This window comes from Phocoena sinus, chromosome 2 (assembly GCF_008692025.1).
Source record: "Phocoena sinus isolate mPhoSin1 chromosome 2, mPhoSin1.pri, whole genome shotgun sequence".
Taxonomy (NCBI): Eukaryota; Metazoa; Chordata; class Mammalia; order Artiodactyla; family Phocoenidae; genus Phocoena; species Phocoena sinus.
Window position 1 is genome coordinate 152,224,847 of NC_045764.1, and position 15,731 is coordinate 152,240,577.

Genomic DNA, 15,731 nt, shown 5'->3' on the forward strand with positions numbered 1-15,731 from the left:
GGGGAAACCTGTTTTGCAAGAAGAGTGGGAATGGGGTTATCCGATGCAAAGTGGGAGCTTGCTCCTTGTTTTAAAACAGTGTAGAAAAGGGACCCCAGAGGAGAGCCTCAACAATACATACAATGTAAACCACAGTCCTTCCCCTCGGGGGCCCGACAATCGGGTTGGGAAGATGGGACAGATACAGTCATTTCTAATAGAAAGTGTCATATGATAAATAATAAACAAGTGACAAAGGTAGCAAATACAATCCAAACTAGAGGCCACTGCAGACAAACAGAAAAGGATGCTTCCTGGCAGAGGTGGGGCTGGGCAAGGGCCTTGACAAGGGGAAAAGATGCAGGTGAGCGACAGAGAGAGGGAGGGAAGAGAATGCCAACCAGCGAAGGAGCAGAGCGGGAGTCGCTCGCAGTGTGTCTGAGGCGTGGGAACCGGACCGTGTGGCTCTGGTCTCACAGGGAAGCCTGGGAGTCAAGGCTGCAAAGAGAGGCTAGAGCTGGATGCAGCTGTCCCCGGATTTTAGGCTCAGAGTGAGGTCTGAGTCCACAGGGAGCAGGGAACCAGTGCGAGTTGTCGAGCAGAGGCTGGGATGTAAATCCAGCAGGACCGAGGGGTAATTTTTCTGGCAACGGGGAGGGAGATGAACTGAGGGGGTAAATATGAGACTGGGAAAACCAATGAGGACACTATTGTAGTATTCCAGATCTAGAACGGTAACTTGGCTGAAAATGACAGTGAGAGTGGAGGTACAGATGTAGGAGATATCTTTATGGAGCATCTCCAGGACTTGGTGAGTGGTTGTGTGTGTGTGTGTGTGTGTGTGTGTGTGTTGGGAGAAGGGAGGTGTGTGGGGAGAGGAGAGAGCCAAAGATAACCCCCAATTTTTAAGCCCAGTGGACTAAAAGAACGGTGGAAACATTGCCAGCAGTAGGGAAGTCCTGTGGGGAAAAGGGACCGCCCCCTGGCCCCGCCTCCCGCTCTGGCCTCATCCCTCCCATCCTCCCACCCTCCTCTACATTTCAGCCCCACTGGATTTCTCCCCATTCCTTTTTTTTTCTTTTTTAATTTAATTTATTTATTTATTTATTTTTGGCTGCATTGTGTCTTTGTTGCTGCACACGGGCTTTCTCTAGTTGCGGCGAGCGGGGTCTACTCTCCCTTGGAGTGCGCGGGCTTCTCATTGTGGTGGCTTCCCTTGTTGTGGAGCACGGGCTCTGGCGTGCAGGCTTTAGTAGCTGTGGCACGTGGGCTCAGTAGTTTTGGCTCGTGGGCTCTAGAGTGCAGGCTCAGTAGTTGTGGCGCACGGGCTTAGTTGCTCTGCGGCACGTGGGATCTTCCCGGACCAGGGCTCGAACAAGTGTCTCCTGCATCGGCAGGCGGATTCTTAACCGCTGCGCCACCAGGGAAGTCCCTCCCCATTCCTTTTTGCATCAGTTCTCTCTTAACATTAACTCTGAGTCCCTCTGCCTAAACACCCTTCCTCTGTGTCTCACTCACTCCTCCTCACTCTCTAGGTCTGCACCGGAGTGTCACGTCCTCGGGCAACCCTTGTCAGGTTTCCTGGTCAAGAGTATATGCCCTTGCCACACGCTCCTGCAGCCCTCTCCTTCACCCTTTCACCACAAGACTCTGAACTCCTCCAGGGCAGGAGCTATGTTGGGTCTTATCAAAAGCACCTACCAAAGTAACAGGCCCTTATGCCCATCAAGGCTCTTAGTTGCTGCCCACAGAATCCACTCCGCTAGGTTAAGCAAAGAGGAATCTATTACCAGCGATAGACCCCAGAGACATTAGGAGGGCTGAAGAAAGACTCTACGTTTAGATTCCAGAAATGGCTCCCCAGACACCCCAACTGGCTAGCCAGGACGACTGCTGCTTCTGCCTAGGTCAGGAAGCCGCCGAATCAGGGATTGCCCGCTGAATTCGGAAGGCACCCCCATGGCTGCCGGCAGCCTGCTCTCTCCAGATCACAAGGGTCACACATATGCATCACCCAAGGGCTTGGCGAAACCCATCCCATTCTGACCCGTAGCTTCAAGGGGGCTTGGGGAATTCTGGTTTTTAGTTTTCCAGCCTCTGTGTTATAGAGAGGCGGGCTGTGAAGGAAGCGGAGTGGGTGTTGAGAGCCCGCCCATGGTATCTGCCGCAGCACTCAGTAACAGATTGCAGAATTCAGCTGACTGAGGTTTGCTTTAGACGTGTAGGATTGAGGTGTCGGTGGGGTTCAGCATGGACTTGCGAGCAGCTGCTGGGGATGCAGAACTGGAAGCGTAGGTGGGATTCACCCCGGGGTGGGCTGGTGTAGGCAGCGCACACCAGAGAGGGAAGTGTGGGGAGAGGAGAGCAGGGACCAGGGACTGATCCCCAAGGACTTCCTCTGTGAGCAGGGTGTCTGCAGAAATATCTCTCGAGAAAGCTGGGCCTTGCCTATGGCCTTTCGAGAGTCAGAAGGGAAAAGAAACAAAAAGATACTAAAAAAGGACCCAAAAGAATATTTTAATAGTATTGGAAAATTCACAATATATTAATACTGTACACTTTATAAAACACTATGTTTAATAGATAGATAGATAGACAGGTAGATATATAGATAGACAGACAGACAGGTAGATGAAAAAATATACATCAAGGTGCTACCTCTGGATGGTGGGGCTGGATTTATGGGTTATTTTTAATTTTCTTCTTTCTATTAATCTATACTTTCCTTAAAATGTGAGTAGGGAATATCTTTGAATTGAAAACAGTGAAATATTATTTTTAAATACTCTAACACAGTATGTCTCCATATAAGTATTCGTATAAAACGATGAGAATTCTGTGAACACCGGGAGCCTGTCCTGCCTGTCCCACTACCTGGCTGCGGTTCGGTCTTTTGGTCTCTGACTTAACAACAGCCCACCCACGTACATAGAGCACCATCTCTGCTAGTCTGAGCAGGACAACTTCAAAACTAAATAATACACGTAAACATGATCACCGCCCTATTCCCTCCAAACTGTTCCCGCAGTTCGCTCAGCAGTGTTGACTCCAGTCCTTCCGTCTGTGGAGCGTGGAATGGGAGGAGAGCCTGCTCAGTGCGGGTGGGGCAGACACGGAAGCATCGTGGCGTGTGGCTCTGCCTGACCTCAGACCTCGGTCTGGGCGGGCGGTGGGGGAAGCTGGGGGGGGGGCGGGTGTTGGGGGGAGTTGGTATAGATATTACAAGGCTCCTGGTGTCTCCTGCTTCTCTCAGAGCTATGCAGACCAACACAAAATCTCAGTCCTGGACTTCTTCAGGAGCTTGAACCCTAGTGGAAAGATGACGATGCCTGTGGGCGAGTTCCGGAAAGCTATGATACAGGTGTGTGGATTCCTAGTGGACGCAGGCACTATGTGTGCACGCGCAGGGGTGTGTGTGTGAGAGACAGACAGGACACAGCATGAGCACCTCAAAGAGCTCCTGGGGATTGGCTGTGAGAAGCCAACTCATCCACGGCTTTATCTAGACCCAGAGGGACACCTAAGGCCTCCTTCCACTGCCTGCTGAAGTCATTCTCTGTACTGCACGTCCGGGTGCCACTGGTGACCCAAGATGCTGCCTGAAGACACACATTCTTCATCTCCTAGGTCTTTCTCCCATTGCATGTGGCCACTGGGCAGATTTTAAAAGGGAGTGGGAGAAGGGACCACATCCCCAAACCCCAGTATTTCACCTTTGGCCCTATCATCTTGCCTGAAATCCCACACCTTCACACGTGGGGTATGATGGAGGTGCTGAGGGCCCCCTGAAATGCAAGCATGAAGAGGTCTGTCACCAGGGCAGCCCTAGGAAGGACAGGCCCTGCAAGAATAGGACTTCATGGGAGTCCAGGTGGGGGGATAAGACCCTCAGTGCCAGGCCCGTGGTAAAGAGGGCCGGCCAGACTCGGTAGCAGGGAGGTAAGGACGAACTTCCCATGCTGCAAAGTCGCCGCCTACTCCAGCTGGGTCCCCATCTCCTTCACCCCTACTGCTCCCCAGAGAAAAGAGGGGCTCCGGAGTCCGGGCAGTGGCCCACAGACATGGGCGGGGACGCTTATTCCTGCCCTGCATGGTGTGGGTTCAGTTTCTTCTGAACTGAGGAAACTGTTCCCAGCCGTGGTCCCAAGGGCAGTGAGGCATTGTGGGTGTGTGTGTGTGTGTGTGTGTGTGTGGGAGACGGGAGAGGTCTGGGGGGAGCAGAGAGCTCCATTGACCTTGCATGTTCTATATGCTTCCTCAGCAGAACAAGGTCCCCATAAACCGGTACCAAGTCAGGGAGCTGATAAAGAAGCTGGGTGAGAAGACAGATATGGTGGACTTCAGGTCAGCCCAGCCCCGCCGTCCGGCCCTATCTGGGCTACGCTTCTGCCCTGGGCAGGCCCCCGGTTCCCTCTAAGGCACCCTGGCTCCTGGGGCCGCCCTGTAGCAGATAGGAGGTGACGCAAACAGCAAATGGTTAGGCCCTGGTGTGGCGAGAGGGGCAGTTGGGGGCGTGTACAGGTATCACAGTGGCCCAAAGAGGAGGTATCACTGGGGGGAAGGGGGTGTCACAGACAAACAAGAGGACAGAGGACGGCAAGTACCAAGCCCGAAGTGTGGGCCAGCACGGTGCACTGAGGAACTGCAGGTCTTTCAACACTGCTGGAGTTTAGGCAACCAGGCAGGTTATGACTTAGGCTGAACTCCTTGAAGAGCTCGGAAAGGACCATGATAATGGTCATAAGAGCAACCAACATCCATGAGCCCTTACCACGTGCCAGGTGCTCCGCCAGTCACCAGACGGGTGCCTGAATTCTCACAGCGCCCAACGGGCACTGGTATCACGCCAAGCTTTAGCACCCCGGTCTGCGTGGTCCCAGGACCCACTCCTCCTCGCCGAGGCTGCAGAACCCTGCTGGTCTGCAGGCTGGTCCATAAGGCCCTGCGGCCTGTCGTCTCATGGAATCCCTAAGGAGTCTGTCAGAGGAGGCCCCCATCTGGTCCTGCCCCACAGCCTTCTCCCAATACCTCTGTCCTTGCCCCCATCAGCATCTCTCATGTGTGGAGAAACCACCGCACAGACTGACCCAGCTGCAACCCTGCCCTAGCTAGTAAGGGTGCAGCCGTGCGCAGAGCTCTCAGTCTCCAAGTCTTTAGAATGGGGTGATAACCACAGCACCTGAGAGACTCTCTTAAGAATCAAGTGGAGACAATGCACATAAGGGGCTGGTACACGATGCTGTCATTCAGGAGTGACACCATCATCCGGCAAGCACCCCCGACACCCGCAGGGTGGCTCAGGCTTGCACACCGCCCCAGGCCCCCTTACTCTGTGCCTGCGTCCTGGACCTCCCCGCCTGCCCTCCCTGAAGTACGGCTTCCCGTTCCTCGGGATGCTGGTGGGAAAGAGCACAGGGCAGAGGTCAGGAGTCCAGGTCCAGCAACCCTCCAGCTTTGCAGATGAGGTCACGTGGCCATGGAGAGGCAGAACTGGGGTCTCAGGACCCAAGCGGGGAGCTCTTGTGGGCACCTCAAGTTCCCCTCAGGTCACACACTGCAGCTCTGTTGGTTCCAATTGAAGAGCAGGGTCGTCATTTTTACTGTTGCATGATTTTTTCATCGTCATATTTTGATACAAATAATATCTACTTGTAAAAATTCTAAATCCACAGAAGTATACCAGGGAGAAAGTGAAGGGCCTCTTTTACCTGCCCCCACAGCCCCTGCTGCCTCCCAGAGGGCGCTCGTGAACAATCCCAGGTGCACGTTTCCATAGCTTTTCCCACGTACTTGCAATCAAGTGTGTCTGCTACCAAAGCCCTGCCCACAGCGTAAACCCATCCCCATCCCTGTGCTGACGTCGAACCTCACCACGTTCAACACTCTGCCGAGATGAGAGATGGGTTTACAAATGGTCTCGCTTGGACTCGAGCCTGTCCCAACACTCTTGTCGATCAGCCACGGGGCTACGTTGGTGGTCAGCATTATCCCCTTACCTTTCAAACCAGTTTCTTGAAAATGACGAAGCCATAGCAACACGTCTGGTCTGGAAAGAAGCCTCAGTGACAGAGAACTCCTGGCACGTTGGCTTGTGGCTGGAACGAGGTGGAGAGCTGGCTGAAACCTCGGCGGAAAGACACCAAGGCTGTGAGCGAGGAAATAAAGTCTAGCTTGGGTCTCCGGGCTGCTGGTGGCATGCCCTTCCCCCAGGGAGCACTCTTCTGTTTTAGGGGGCACGTCCTTGGTGGCCTCGTTAAGAGCCAAAAGAACAAATTGGGAGAGCGTGGGGTTGCTAGGTGGTGGAAGAGAGCGGTGGGGAGAAGGTCAGCGCACAAAAGCCGTCATCACAGTGCTTGTAAACTGTGTCAGGGGGAGATTGCTGAGATTCAGGAGGCAGTGGCAGAGGGAACAGATGCTCAGGAAATGAGGACAGGGGCCTTTAGAAGCAAATGCCAGGGGGTCACATGGAGAGAGCTCAGGGAACTGGCATCTAGCCGTGGCCCGGCAGGAGCTGGCCACCTGAACTTGGAGCTTCATGGTTCCACCTGAAATGTGGGACAGCTGAAAAAAGGGATCCCCATCTGTTCTAGGGATCTGCCATTCTGCATTTCTTTGTAAAATTCCTTGGAAAACTGGGGAGGCATGGGGAGCTTAGCAAAAGATGAGAAGGTTTAGCCAAGAACAGCATATACTGAGCAGGTGGGGGGCATGGGTACCTTCAAGGATTTTGATTAACCTTGCCAGTCACCCTTGGGATGGACAAGGGCAGGAAGTGTCTTGTGCGCCTCCTTTGCACCTGCACAGTGCCTGCTCATAGTAAGTGCTCAATAAAAAGCACCTGTGAAATGGAAAACCTCATTCACTTGGCAATTGTTTTGGGCAAGTGGTGGAAAGCTGGGAGAGTTTGGGGGGTGCCCAGGAACCCACACTTTGGAACACCAGTGAAGTGCTGGAATGGCATCTGGGAATCAAGGCACCAGCCCTCAGGCTTCACTTTGTTTCTTCATCGAGGGTGGAGATGATGCAAAAACTTCTCACTCCTGGCAGAATCATTATTTGAAATAATCTGTGTCCCCCTCCCCACAGCATATTTCCCCTCCCTTCCCTTATTCAAAGTCTTAACTTGAAGTTGAATTTTCATTGGACGGTTGTATGGACTCAGTCAAAATTAGGATGATGAAAAGAAAGTAAAGAAATGCAATAAAGAGCTTGTGAGCTGAAACTCACATCCACCCTACTCATCAGGGTATGTAGATGTCTTTGCTCTGACTCCCGAAATAAATCAAATCCCTTTGAGGGAGCCTGTCTTTTAAGTTTATTATAATCTATAAAATTCTCCATCAAGTCCATGCCCGTAACTGAGCATTCAATAATTACTGGTGTCTGGGTGGAACCCTGAAGATTATTAGGCTGTGAAGTATCAAAATTTGTTATGGACTATAGATTAGGGATCAATAAAAACAGCAAGTTTTCTCAAGATGCTTTTCTTCATCTTTAATAGAAAAAGCAGCACATTTTCTCATCAAATGTTTTTTTTTTGTTTGGGTAGCTTTGGCAGAATGATGGAGATATGGGGAAGCCACCATCCCCGACCCTCCAGGCCACCCCTTGACACTTGCCACCCCGCATCACGTAGGCCCAGCCAGAACCCTGCCTGTCTGCGGGTTGCCCTGGAACCTGCCCTACTGTGGAGTAGTTTCTACTTGTGGCCACTAGGTGTCACGTCAGCTCCAAAATCCACCTGAAGGTTGTGCTCCCATCAGACTGCTTTGCAGTCCTTCCTATGCCCTTTCCCTGATCTCCTAAACTTCTGCCCCCACGGAGCCTGACATGAAATCACAGCCCCAAAGGGTCTAGCAGCCTGACACCTGGGCAGACCTGTCCAAGGCTTGGTGTCCTCATTATGAATCAAAGTTACTCACAGCTACCTCGCACTCTTGTTGTGAGGAAGAAAATCCAGCGCTTAGCACAAGCTCTCTAAACATTCAGTCCCCTCCCTCGGGTGAGGGTACTGCACAAGGAACATGCCCACTGACAATGGGCTGAGTCGTGCTTTATCAGCTTGCCATGTCAGGAGGCTGCAGCCAGGACCCCAGCAGGAACTGAAGACCAAAGTGGAGGGAGAGGGGCCTTGCAGGAGTAGGAGAGGCTGTCAGGTCAAAGATGGCCCAGAGGCGCTGGCCCATGAGCCCAGCACCAAAGGGGGTCAGCTGCAGTGCCAGGGAATGGTACCCTGGGCATGCCCTCCTTGCATGCCCAGCTCAGTTTGGCTTTGTGCACTAACTCTCTGTTTTGTTTTAATTTTTATTGGAGTTTAGTTGATTTACAGTGTTGTGTTAGTTTCAGGTGTACAGCAAAGTGAATCTGTTACGTATATACAGATACATATACATATATGCACTCTTTTTTAGGTTCTTTTCCCGTACAGGTCATTACAGGGTACTGAGCAGAGTTCCCTGTGCTATACAGTAGGTCCTTATGAATTACCTATTTTATATATAGTAGTGTGTGTATGTCAATCCCAATCTCCCAATTTATCCCTCTCCCCTCCCTTTCTCCCCTGGTTTTCTACATCTGTGAGTCTATTTCTGTTTTGTAAATAAGTTCATTTGTACCATTTTTTTAAAGATTCCACACACAGGTGATATCATATGTTATTTGGTTTTCTTTGTCTGACTTACTTCACTTAGTATGACAATCTCTAGATCCATCCAAGTTGCTGCAAGTGGCAATATTTTGTTCTTTTTTATGGCTGAGTAATATTCCATTGCGTATATATGTACCACATCTTCTTTATCCACTCCTCTGTCAATGGACATTTAGGTTGCTTCCATGTCCTGGCTATCGTAAACAGTGCTGCAATGAACATTGGGGTGCGTGTGTCTTTTCGAATTATGGTTTTCTCCTGATATACGTGCGCTAACTCTATGCGTCCTCACAGGGACCCTATGCAGTGAGGTCTGTAATCATCCCCATTTTACAGCTGGGGAAACACAGGCATGGAGAAGTTAAGCATCTCGCCCAAAGCCTTCTGCTAGTAAGCGGCAAGGCTGAGATGCAGACCCAGGCAATATGACCCTGGCTCCCTGAGGTCTTAACCACTGTGCTCCCCTGCCCCTCGGTCGCTTCTGCGCAGCTTTGTATCTACAGGGAGAAGTTTAAGTGCATTTTCTCTGTTTACATCGTTTCTGTAAGAAACAGAAAAATAACTCAATTGATAAGAAGCATGAGCTCCAGGCCAGGCTGGACTGGCCAGTGGGGAGGGAAGCAAAGGCAGAGTTGATGATGCTGTATGTGACTGAATTCTCAAGGTCAGGTTGGTGCGCCCTCCCTGCCCACTATGTTGCTCAGAAATTGAGCCAGGGGAGGTAAGATGGGAGATGAGAAGGAAGAGCGTGGAATACCTCTGTGTGCCAGAACCGTAAAGCGGTTGAGCATGCAAATTTTGTCATTCGACAGTTCTCGGTTTGAATTCTGTCTGGCTTCACCAATGATCAGCTCTGTGACCTTGAGCTAGTCACTCAACCTTCCTGAATCTCAATTTCCTTATCTGTATATATTGATGATAATGGTACCCCTGCCCCCCCGCAGAGTTGCATGTGAAACACTGAGCCCCAGGCCTGGTACACCGTAAGTGCTTAATGTAAGCGTGACCTCATGACCGTGGAGTTCCTCTCCTATGAGGGAGAAGTGCGGGGAGATTGAGGTCCAGGTGGGCGTTAGGGGCCAAACTGAGCAGCCATCTTTGAAACACCCAACTACTGGGTCTTTGAAACACCGTGGGAGGCATTCCAACCTTGGGCTTTGGCTTAAAACTTGCATGAAATCGAAAGAATTTGCCCAGAATCTTAAAAGTCGGAGGGAGGTGGGAGGGCCAGGGGCCAGCAGCACTGTGTGGGCAATGCCGGGGTGCAGTGGACATCTGGCCTTTTGCTTGGCTCCTGAGGTCTGAATCCCCTTCCTGGGCTGGGAGTGCGCCAGTTTACAGGTCCTGAGAGGGGCAGCTGGGACTTGCAGCTGGGACGTAGGCTCATGCCAACACCAGACACGCAGTCTCTGGGCTCGGTTCAGGGGCCAGCCTCCGAAGAAGCAAGGACCACGGAGAGCTTCCTCCAGCAGCTGTGGCTTTGCAGCTGGATGGAGTCCCTGAGCAGGGGCAGCGGTGACGCTGGTGGGCGTGGTTCTGGGTGCCAGGCCTGCAGGTCAGCAGTGCACGCTGCAGCCTCCGGTATGTGGCTGCAGTGGCAGCGGCAGTGTCTGTCCTCAGGGGACCAGGCTGCCTTGCCAAGCAGGGGCTTGGGATTGGTTTCGCTTGGTTTGGTTCTAAACAAAAGAAAACAATGATTGGCAAGGCAAGCCTGTGTCCTAAACACTGGCTGCCAACCAGTGGCCTTGAACTAGAGGAAAGGAACAGCTCTCCTCCAGGAAGCAGACATCCTGGAGGGGAAGGGAAACCGAGGGTGGTGTGGGATGGAGGGGGCTTCTCTGGGGCTCAGCGGGTCCTTTTAAGAAGGAACAGTGGTGTGACCCCTGGGGTGGGGGGCTGCTGTGTTGTTTTGCCACCTCTTAGTGGGTCTGTGGATGAGCTGGGGTGGGGCTGACTTGTTTCTGTGTGCCCAGGCTGAATGAGACTAGCCCTTGCGCATGTGTCCACATGCTACCGTATAATCAAGAGCATAACAGGTCTTTTTCCCAGTTCCTGGCATATGCCTCAAAACCCTTGGGATTTCCTGAGTGACAGGAGTGTCTTCGTGATGCTAACTAGGTGACCCAGGGTGGGCCCCTACCTAGACAGCTTCCTGGAAACACCAACCATGTAAGCAGATGTTGGGACTTTCAGCCAATAGAAGGACGGGGAGCTGGAGATTGAGCTCACTCACTAGCCAGTGTTCAATCAGTCATGCCTGCATAATGAAAAGTAATGAAACCCCAGTGAAAACGCTGGACGCCAGGGTCCAGGGGAGCTTCCTGGGAGGTGACATGCCTCAACTCCACAGGGAGAGGGCACAGAAGCTCTGCCTCCCTCCCAGATCTTGCCCTGCATGTCTCTTCATGTGGCTGCTCCTGAGTCATAACCTTTATAATAAAGCTGCCAGCATCAGTGTAGCACCTTCAGTGAGTTCTGTGAGTCACTGCAGTGAATTACCAAACCTGAGGAGTTTGATGGGAACCCCCTACGTTGTAGCTGGCTAGTCAGAAGTGCAGGTGTCCTGGGGGAACCCCACTTGTAGCTGGCAGCAAAGTGGGAGCAGTCTGTGGGGGACCGAGCCCTTAACCTGTGGGGTCTGATGCTGCCTCCGGGAGGTTAGGGTCAGAATAGCACTGCAGCTGTTCCCAGGCGGTGTTACCCCAGGTGCAGTGGAAATGGAACACGTGTACACAAAAGCATGCTCGCATTTGAATTACAGGACACGGTGTGTGTACTTGAATGTGTCCATGCCCAACAGGAGGGGCTTGCCTGCGTACTAACCCCCAGACCCGCCTGCTTTCTTGCCAAAATCCTGACAGTGGGGTTTCAATGCAGCCACTCCTGGCGTGTACCGCTCTCCCGGCTGTACCTCGATTTTTCCAGCAGAGGGCGCTCCAATCCCACAAGTCCTCTGGCTCCGCACAGCGGCTTCAGCTCTAAGAAAACAGGACTCCAAACTGGCTCAGGGAAATCGAATTCTTTTTAGGTACCTGAAAAAGGCAGCAATGCAGCTGGCCTCAGCGACACCAGCGGAGCCCGGGCCAGAACCCTCAATCTGCCCCCTCAGGGGAAGATGCAGGTTCTTGGAGCCTGAGATTATACAATCTGGGGACCTTCTTTACATATATATATATATATATATATATATATATATATACACAAATTTACAAATATAATGTTAGGTATAGAAAGTAGATGTATATTTAGAATGACGAAAAAAATCACAATAAATGACACATTTTAAAAAGCTGACAATGGCATAAACATCAAATCCACCCCGTGGCCTTGCAAGGGGGCCCCGCTGAGTAGCTTCTGCAGGTCATCCCGCAGAGAACAGACACCTTGCTGATGCAGAGTCCAGTTTGCTTCCTGATCCCATCTTGCCATGAAAACGGGCTGGAGGACTCAACCCCGAGGATTTGCCCTTGTCTGGTCCTCTGCACCTCCCTCCTCACCACTGTCCTTGGAGCAATCATTTGTAGTCACACCATGAACACGTGTGAGGCGCTGTCGCTTTTCTCTCTGTCACACCCAAAAGGCTGCCACCTCCACACCCTGCCTTTTGGGAGGCAGCAGGCAGCTCTCCCGGCTTCTCCTTCCATGAGTCCTGGTTCCACCGTGGGTCCTCCATCCACTCAGTGTTACTTCAAGACTATAAAACTCACGGCCCCCCCGCCCCCGACAAATACTTTTCCCAAGAGCACTGTGATGCAGGGGAAAAACCCTTCTTGAATTAGTGGGAAAAACTTACAACGTAAGGTGAAGGGAAAACGTACATTTATTTACACTAAAGTGTAAGTGACTTCAATTAAATTCAATAAACATTTATTAAGGGCTTACTAGGTGTCTGGTGCTGTTGTGGGTATGTTTGGGATACATCAATGAATAAAAATGATAAAACCCATCCTTTACACAGCGTTTACATTCTAGCAGGAAGAGACTGACCACAAGTAATAAATATAATAAATAAGTGAATCATATACAGTGTTAGAAGATAATAAGTACTATGGGTGAAAAAATAGAGCGGCGTATGGTGGTTCAGGAGGGTCCTTGCTAGGGGTGGGGGAAGTTATGATTTTAAACGGGTAAGGGGCGGTATCTGAGCAACAGCTTGAAGGCAGTGAGGGAGAGCCATGTGGATCTGGGGGAAGAGCTCTTCAGGCTGAACACAGGCCCCAGGACAGGAGCCAGCCTGGGGCCTCTAAGGCTCAGTAAGGCAGCCCAAGGCTGGAGCAGACAGGGAAGGAGAGCATAGAGGGAGGTGAGGTTGGAGCAGGGCCCGATCAAGTGGGGCCTTGAGGCCTGTGGGCAACGTGGGTGTGAGCGAGATGGGCCCTTGCAGGGTTTGGGGCAGAGGAGGGCCAGACTCCGACGTCTTTGAAAAGGGTGTTCTGGCTGCTGTGTTAAGAATAGGCTTTAGGGATTTAAAGACGGGATCAGGAAAATCCACTGAGAGACTATTGCAACGATGGAGGCAAGATCTGAAGGAGGAAGTGGTGGGGTGATGGGTGTGGGCGGACCCTGGATGTGTCTAAAGGTGGCACCAACCTTGCTCCCCATCGGGTGGGGCACTGGCTGTGCGAGAAAGAGAGGCATCACATGGCCCGCTGGCTCAGGCCCCCTGCATCTGGAGGAATGAAGTCTCATCACTGAGCTGGCTGAGGGGAACTCTGCTGGAGTAGATTTGGGTGTCGGGGGTGGAGAGAGAGAAAACTGGGAATTAGTTTAGGGATGTCTATTAGACATTGCAGAGGGGAGTGGAGCAGGTGTTGGAGTCCAAGCCTGGGCTTGGAGGAGGGGCCTGGACGGGGGCGTGTTTGCAAGTCCTGGACGTTATATAGATAATATTGAACGGCACAAGACCAGATGAGGTCCCTGAGGGTCTGAGTGCAGAGGGAAGTGAAGGGACAAAGGCCTGAGTCCTGGGGGTCTCCAGAATCCTTAGCGAGGTCTGTGAGAAGAAGAACCAGCAGAAGGGACCAAGGGGGAGAGACTGGGGAGGAAGAGGGGGCCCCAGAATGGGGGTTTTTGGAAGGCAGTTGAGGAAAATGGCCAAGCCAAAAAGACTCACCCCCAAGCCTTTCCCAAGAACAGTGTGTGGAGGTGGGCGGGACGAGGGGAGCACAGGTGGGCTGAGGGCAAAGGTGACAGAAGAAAGGGATGGGGGCGTGGCCACTAAATATCCAACCTCTCAGCAGGGCTCCACCCTCTGAGGTGCGTGCAGCCCAAAGCCTCCTGGGAGGTACCGGCCACCCTTCCCCGGGTTCCCTGCACTCACCATCACTCTGCACGTCCACTGGTGACACATGGCCCTCCCCAGCTGGACTGTCAGCCCCTGGAGTCTGGGCTGAGCTGTCCACGCATGGCTCTCCATGCTTAGCACCGTGACTGGGACAGAGCGGGGGGGACCTCAGAGATATTGAGTGGATCCAGTCAAAGGATGGGAGAAGAGTGAACAGATCCTTGCTCTCAGCGGCCCAGCCGTGAGGTTTCCCGAGAACGGTTCCTGCAGACACACCGCCCGGCAGCCTGGCAGCGCCCGCTGCAAACACGTCTAGGGTGAACACCCATAGATGCTCCAGATGGCGGAAGTACTGGCCCCGAGGCTGCGGCTCCAGCCAATCTCTGGAATCAGAAAGAACCCTATGGTGTTCCAAGGGCACCGGGAAAGCTGAGGACTGGATTGCTCACTGGGAGGTCAACACAGGTGTTTCTTCCAGAAGAGGCCTCCCTGGTGACACACTCCCTGCCACCCAGCCTCACAGGGCTGGGGAGGCAATAAATCTGTCAGGAACCAGCCGGCCCAGTGGGGTGTCCCATGAAGGAGAGCCTCCCCAGAGCCTCAGTAGTAAGGACCCCTGATGGGGCGTGGACAGGGTGACTCCTTTCACGGAGCCAAACTCAGTCCTGCCTACTTCCCAGCCTGGGCGGATGCAGGGCCCCATCCGGCCCTACTCTGGCCCAGCCGAAGTATGTCAAGGGAGAGCGGGTTAGACGGAGGCAGTGCAGCTAGGTGGTAGGGGTGTGGGCGGGACGTCAGGCCAACCTGTGTTGCAATCCTGACTCAACCCCCTCCTTCCCTCCTTCCCCTGTTCTTTATGGGGGTCTTACTATGTGCCAGGCCCTGTGTGTGTCATGGACCACATGTGAATTCAAAGGGCAGCGCTACTCAGTGACGTGGAGCTTAAGCCCGATCGGGGAGGCGCACGTTGAACAGACAGCCACACAAACGTTGCCACCACGATGACTTCCGCAAAGGAAAGCAGCACAGGGGAAAACGTGGCAGCCCTGTGGCCTGGAACCCGCTTCTCAGCTAATCTGACTCTCACTTATAATAATAGGACCTACCTCCTATGGCTTTTGTGAGAATGCATGGGACCCTGCACACCGACGGCTTGGGCCCCTCGCCAAGCCCTAAGTGCACCCTAACTGGAGGGTGGTGGGCTTTCTCGTCCCTGAGACTGGTGGGAGCCTGGGGACGAAGCTGCAGGCGGGAGTGTCTCGCCCAGGCTGTGGGCTTAGGGGCTGCCAGGGCAGAGCCGTGGTCCCTCTGGACCTGGCCTTTCCCCGCCACTGCAGGTGGGGTTTCCTGCCTCCTCCCTGACCTCAGCCTACCTGCTGCTAGCAGAGCCCAGCGCAGTTCCCAAGCAGGACACTCCTGGACCCAGGCCCCACTGTCCCCCAAGGCAGTCACCCTGCCAGGTAATGGCTGAGCCAGCCGCTGTGCGGTGGAGACAAAGGACAAGCAACGGGGCCTGGCTGTGCGGATGCCTGGTCTGGAGCCAGCAAAGCAGCCCTGAACGTCCCCGCTCCCGCCCGCCCCTCGGGGGGGATGGCACTGTTGGGAACAGAAGGCTGGGGGGTGAAGGGGATCTTCTCGAGCCCCACCCAGAGCCCTGGGGTTGGCACACCATGGGCGGCTGAGGGGAGCCCCGGACTCAGCCGCCATCACCGTCCCTCCCCAGTCGTCTGGGTTGGGTGGTAGGACACAGGGTGGTGAGTCCCCAGGCCTTCCTGCTGCCTCAGTTTCCCTGGGAGGAAGGTCAGGGTGGGGCATCAGACA

At 53.2% G+C, this 15,731-nt stretch overlaps 1 protein-coding gene across 1 annotated transcript in view; it reads left to right on the forward strand.

Annotated features, from left to right (window-relative positions):
• Positions 1-15,731, forward strand: part of LRRC74A (leucine rich repeat containing 74A) — a 42,771-nt gene that overhangs the window by 24,624 nt on the left and 2,416 nt on the right. Inside the window, exons 12-13 of the mRNA XM_032621751.1 lie at positions 3,233-3,340; positions 4,241-4,323. Coding sequence (XP_032477642.1) covers positions 3,233-3,340; positions 4,241-4,323 — 191 coding nt within the window. The remainder of the gene's footprint in view (positions 1-3,232; positions 3,341-4,240; positions 4,324-15,731) is intronic.